The sequence below is a fragment of the Solanum tuberosum genome, unplaced genomic scaffold (assembly GCF_000226075.1).
Source record: "Solanum tuberosum cultivar DM 1-3 516 R44 unplaced genomic scaffold, SolTub_3.0 scf00210, whole genome shotgun sequence".
NCBI classification, from domain to species: domain Eukaryota; kingdom Viridiplantae; phylum Streptophyta; class Magnoliopsida; order Solanales; family Solanaceae; genus Solanum; species Solanum tuberosum.
The window spans coordinates 553,524-558,968 of NW_006239135.1; the positions used below are offsets into that span (position 1 = coordinate 553,524).

General features: G+C 32.2%; 1 protein-coding gene across 1 annotated transcript; it reads left to right on the plus strand.

The window, feature by feature from the left end:
- The first annotated feature begins 2,741 nt into the window (after positions 1 to 2,741).
- On the plus strand, positions 2,742 to 4,983 carry LOC102580098 (protein NRT1/ PTR FAMILY 1.2-like). Its single transcript, XM_006355890.2, has 4 exons — positions 2,742 to 2,943; positions 3,018 to 3,235; positions 3,355 to 3,911; positions 3,996 to 4,983. The coding sequence occupies exons 1-4, from the start codon at positions 2,868 to 2,870 to the stop codon at positions 4,891 to 4,893; spliced, it is 1,749 nt and encodes a 582-aa protein (XP_006355952.1). The 5' UTR covers positions 2,742 to 2,867; the 3' UTR covers positions 4,894 to 4,983.
- Positions 4,984 to 5,445: the final 462 nt, after the last annotated feature.

The following is a 5,445-nucleotide window of genomic DNA, read 5'->3' on the forward strand; positions in this document are numbered from 1 at the left end:
TCAAAAAATATTGATATTGTTTATTTTTAAAAATAAAATTTTTACCCCATCCTATTTAACCCTCCATTCCTAATTATTTATATTTTTTTACATTTTTCTCGTTTTGTGTTAGATATGTTATATTTTTAGGAATTGTTTTCTACTTGTGTACTGAATATAACATTAATAAAAAAATTTATTTTAAAAAAAAGTCTTGCGACGAAAAGTAAAAAATATTTGCGATTATGTATATATCTAACACAAAACGAGAAAAAATGTTGGAAGCGGAGTGGGTAGAACTATTTTTTAAAATGAAATAATATCTAAATTTGTATTTGAAGTTGATAGGGGGGGGGGGGGGGGGGGGGGGGGGGGGATGAAATAAAAAAATACTGTCATAAAAGAAATTCAAACAAAAAAGAATTAAAAAAAATGGGTGGCGGGAGGGGGGGGGGGGGGTCTACGGTGAGTGGAAGAGAAATATTTTTACATTTTATTATAATTTTTTTTTTGGGATAGTAATTTTAATTTTAAATTTTAACTAGTACTAATAATTTATTTATTTTTTGTCAAGGTGACATGTTTTGTCCATGTGGAGTGTGATTTGCCAATTTTTTAAAATAAAAGAGAGTGTATTACACGAATCGTGATGAGAGTGTTATAAAAGAAAGATGTGTGTTTCTCAAACTAATAAGTAATAGTTTAGGTATGAAACTTGCATTCTCAATAGTTTAGATATGAATTTTTTTTTTTTAAAAAAAAGAATATTTTAGGTGTGTTTTTACACTAATCTCAAAAAAAAAAAATCAAAATTTTATAAAGAAGCATAAATTTTGAATTTCAAGGTATAAAAAAAAAAGATACTCCTTCATGATCAAATGGCGTGCTAGAAATGGCGCTTTAAATGTCAAATAAAAAATTGACGCGAGTTAAATAAGCTATTTCCTTGTGCATGAATCATGATATTGAGTTGACATGGGGGGCTACAATTACTAGGGTTCGGAATTTTCATAACTATTTTATCATATTATTTTTATTAACTGATTTTAATATTAGGTCTTGCCCCATTATATGAAGAATATGTAATCAATATTAAAACTAAAAACATGAAAAGAATAATTATCATTTGTTGATATACAAGAAATGACAAGTAAAAATAAAAATTTATTTTCAAAATAGTGAACTACTCCTAAATCCTAATAAAAATGACACATAGAGTATCTTCAAAGCAATTTTGAATACAAGAATAATCCAGCGTGTGTCACTAAATTAAGTATTATTTCAATTAAGTGAAATACATTAAGAATTAAAATAAAATATTACTCATATATTAAGAAGTATTTTAGTCATTTCTCTCCAAATACAAGAGAAAAGACATAAAGTGACACCTGAAGTTGTCTTGAATTTTTAAAAAGACACTTTAACTATGCGAGTGTCCTATTACCCCCACAAAACTTTTAAATACCTTTGTAAATAGACGTGTGTGCCCGATTTTCTCATCAATCTTAGATTTTGAATATGTGTGTGATGCACACTCTTTAATTAATTATTTTAATTTAATATTAATAAAATACGAGTTTAACCCTACCCGAAATATTGAGCTCGCAACTTCAATAGTATGAACTTGATTCAAATTTTCGTTGGACAAGTTTTGAGATTTGTCCAAAAATTGAATCTGAATTTCTTCACCTAAAACTTTCCCAATTTGCTTATTCTTAACCCTAATTTGCAAATTTGAATTGTTAGGAAGCTTACCGATTGGGGTTTTTGTTGTGTTAAGTTCATTATGGTGCTCATTTTAGCATTGCTCGTTGCTTGGAAGTTTCGCCGAAGCTCCATCGCCGGTATTATGATTCTTTCGTCCATTTTGAATGAGCTTCTTCTATTATGTATTTTCGGACGTGGGGAACTTGTTTTATTTGTAAACTTTTTGGTACAAAATTAAAGAACTTCGTAAGGGATACATTTCATCATCCTTAAGAGCTTAAGGCTATTCATCTATCAACAAAATGTGTGAATGAGCGGAAAACAACTCATCTCCCTATAGTAGAAGTAAAACTTCATTATCAAATTTTAGTGAGCTCATTGGAATTGTTGTTTGTTGATTCCCCTCACCTGCACAAGGGAGTGTTAAGCCATAGCAAGAACAAAAAAGTGCTAGGATTGGGGAAGATGATGTATTTAAAGAATAAGTACTAAAGAACAAAGAAAGATTTGACACTTGACCTTTTTTAATTCGTTTTTGAAAGTAAAACTTTCCATTCACGCGCTTCATTTGCGTGAAAACAAACATAGGGAGAAAAAGGATCAAAATATTTTATTTACAAAGGTATTTAAAAGTTTTGTAGGGTCATAGGACACTCGCATAATTAAAATGTCTTTTTAAAAATTCGCGACAACTTCAGGTGTTACTTTATGTCTTTTCTCCCAAATACAACTTGAAGTTGAAGGCTAGACAATATTAATTTTTATATGACATGACCTGCCACTCTGCCAGTCTTTTTACTACTAAAACATACTTTATAATTGATTTGCTTTAGAAATTTGTGTCTTATATTGTTTGTTTAAACATTTATAAAAGAGTTGTTTCTCAACATGTTATTTTTTTGGTTGTCACACTTTGTTATGATGAAATCTCGACTTCAACTACTACACACTTTAGACATGTGGATTCCTTTCCTCTTTAAGATGCTCATACCTAACTTATAAGATTAAAAAGTAAAATATTTTAATATATTCTATGTATCTTATTCAAAAATATCTTAATATATTAGGGAATTCTGGACCATTCATTTTACTGAATCTACATCATCGAATTTAAAGCAAAGAAGATGCACATATATTAGTTGAAGAAACTGAAAAGGAAAAAAAACAGAGTGTTAGTGAAAATGGAGAGTGAAAGAGAATTATTAGTTGAAGAAAACCCAAGAAAGGGTGGTCTTAGAACCATGCCTTTTATCATTGGTAATACTCTTTTTTTTTCTTTTTTTTTTTTTAACATTGTTTAAGTACTACTAATTATTTCATTTTTTTTTCAGTGAATGAATCATTTGAAAGGGTAGCAAGTTTTGGTTTACAAACAAATTTGATAATCTACTTGATGACATATTATAACATGAGTGCTGCTACTGGAACTAGTATTCTTGGACTATGGGGTGCACTTTCAAATGGATTGGCTCTTTTTGGGGCAATTACTGCTGATTTTTACTTGGGTCGGTATAGGGCTGTTGCCTATGGATCCATCTCCACTCTTATTGTGAGTGTTTTGATGACAATCTGTTATCTCACTAGTGCAAATGTTTTTTCTTATTTATTTATAGAAAATGGTGATGTTCAGACTAAATTGGGTTAAGTTTTAACATTTTTCTTGGACAGGGAATGATTATTCTATGGCTCACAGCGATGATTCCACAACTCAAGTCTTCACCGTGCTCTCAGATCCAACATGTTTGTAATGGAGTAACAGCACTCCAACTTGCTGTTCTGTTTTCATCTTTTGTGTTTATGTCAATTGGAGCTGGTTTTGTTAGACCTTGTTCCATAATATTTGGTGCTGATCAATTGGAAAATAAAAAGAACCCCGAGAACGAGAGGATTCTTGAAAGCTATTTCAATTGGTACTATGCTAGCTCAGGGATTTCAACCATTCTTGCAGTTACCCTTATTGTTTATATTCAAGATAGTTATGGTTGGAAAGTTGGCTTTGGTGTCCCTGCTATCCTAATGTTTTTGTCTGTCTTGATGTTCCAAATCGGTTCTCCTCTTTATATCAAAGTGAAAGCTAAAACTACGGAAAACTTGGTCATAGGATTGTTTCAAGCAGCTGTAGCAGCTTTTAGGAAAAGAAATACCCGTCGTCCATTGAGTGATTGTGATGAATTCTATCGTTGGCCACTGGAATCAGATGTCTTGCCTCCATCAAAGGACTTCAGGTCAGTGTGTCCATCTTTTCTTCTTTTTTCAGTGCTATATGATATTGCAGTTCATTGTAATGAAAGTTTTATTGTATGTTATAGGTGTTTAAATAGAGCTTGTATGATTGAAGATCCTGAAAGAGATTTGAATCCTGATGGATCAGCTTCAAATCCATGGAATCTTTGTAGTGTGGAACAAGTTGAATCACTGAAGGCTCTTATTAGAGCACTTCCTATGTGGTCCACCTGTTTCATGATCTTTGTGGATATAAATGTCTTTTCATTTTCCTTGCTTCAAACCAAGACAATGGATAGACACATCTTTCCTCACTTTGAAGTACCAGCAGCATCATTCAGTGTGTTTATGATTATTGCTTTAACAATCTGGATTGCTTTCTACGACCGTGTTTTGGTCCCTTTGCTATCAAAATATACAGGACAACCAAGAGGGTTAAGTCCTGTCACCCGAATGGGGATTGGCTTAATATCCTCTGCTATGTCTATTGCATTGTCAGCAATAACAGAAAGCATAAGACGACAAAGGGCAATAGAAGAAGGGCTTGAGGATGACCCAAATGCTTTAGTGAACATGTCTGCTATGTGGTTCGTGCCACAATATGCACTACTCGGAGTTGCTGCGGCTACCCATGGAGTTGGACAGGTTGAGTTTTTCTATGCTTTATTTCCCAAAAGCATGTCCAGCATCGCGTCATCTATGTACACTGTTGGGACTGCTGTGTCGAGTTTGATTGGAAGTATTCTGGTGAGTGGTGTGGATTGGCTTTCATCAACCGGTGGTAAAACAAGCTGGCTTTCGAGCAACATTAATAAGGGTCACATTGATTACTATTTCTGGTTTCTTTCTGTCTTGGGTTTTCTCAACTTCTTATATTTTTTGGTCGTCTGCCGATTTTATGAATCTCTCAATGATGGGAGCAGTAGGTTATCTCATGTGGCTGAAGAGAAAGAAGGTGATTATACACTCTTACATGAATCTTGATGTTATGTTGTACTGCATTCTTGAATGATGCAATTATTACTAATTATATAAACAATATGGGCACAATTCTATTCTTTTCTTGATTCCTAAGTATTTGATTGTCAAGAAGAGTCTCATACCTCAATTTCTTTATGAATATTTCAAGAGTTTATGGGATATTCAAGATGCCTCTATATTAGAGTCTGGAGCCAAAATGACAACTTGTTTGCTCCAAAATGCATAATGGGCCACCCAATTTTTTTAAAAAAAACAAAATAGAAAATTCGCTTACGAGTGAGCGGGATCCTTTATGATTTTAATAGCCATTAAAAACGTCCAATGAGAAATGTTAAACATTTTTTTTAACAAAATAACTGCTAGAGCAGCGAGTTCCATAAAAAAAAACCCATAAAATTGCTGCAGCGGCGAGTTTATTTAATGTATTTTACTTTTTTTAAAAAAAACACATACTCATAGCAGCTTTTTTCAAAACTTAATTTTAAAGAGTAATGCTAAATGACCAGAAAATTAAAAAGTTTATAATATTTTTTTTATTTTAAAATAAATTGTTCT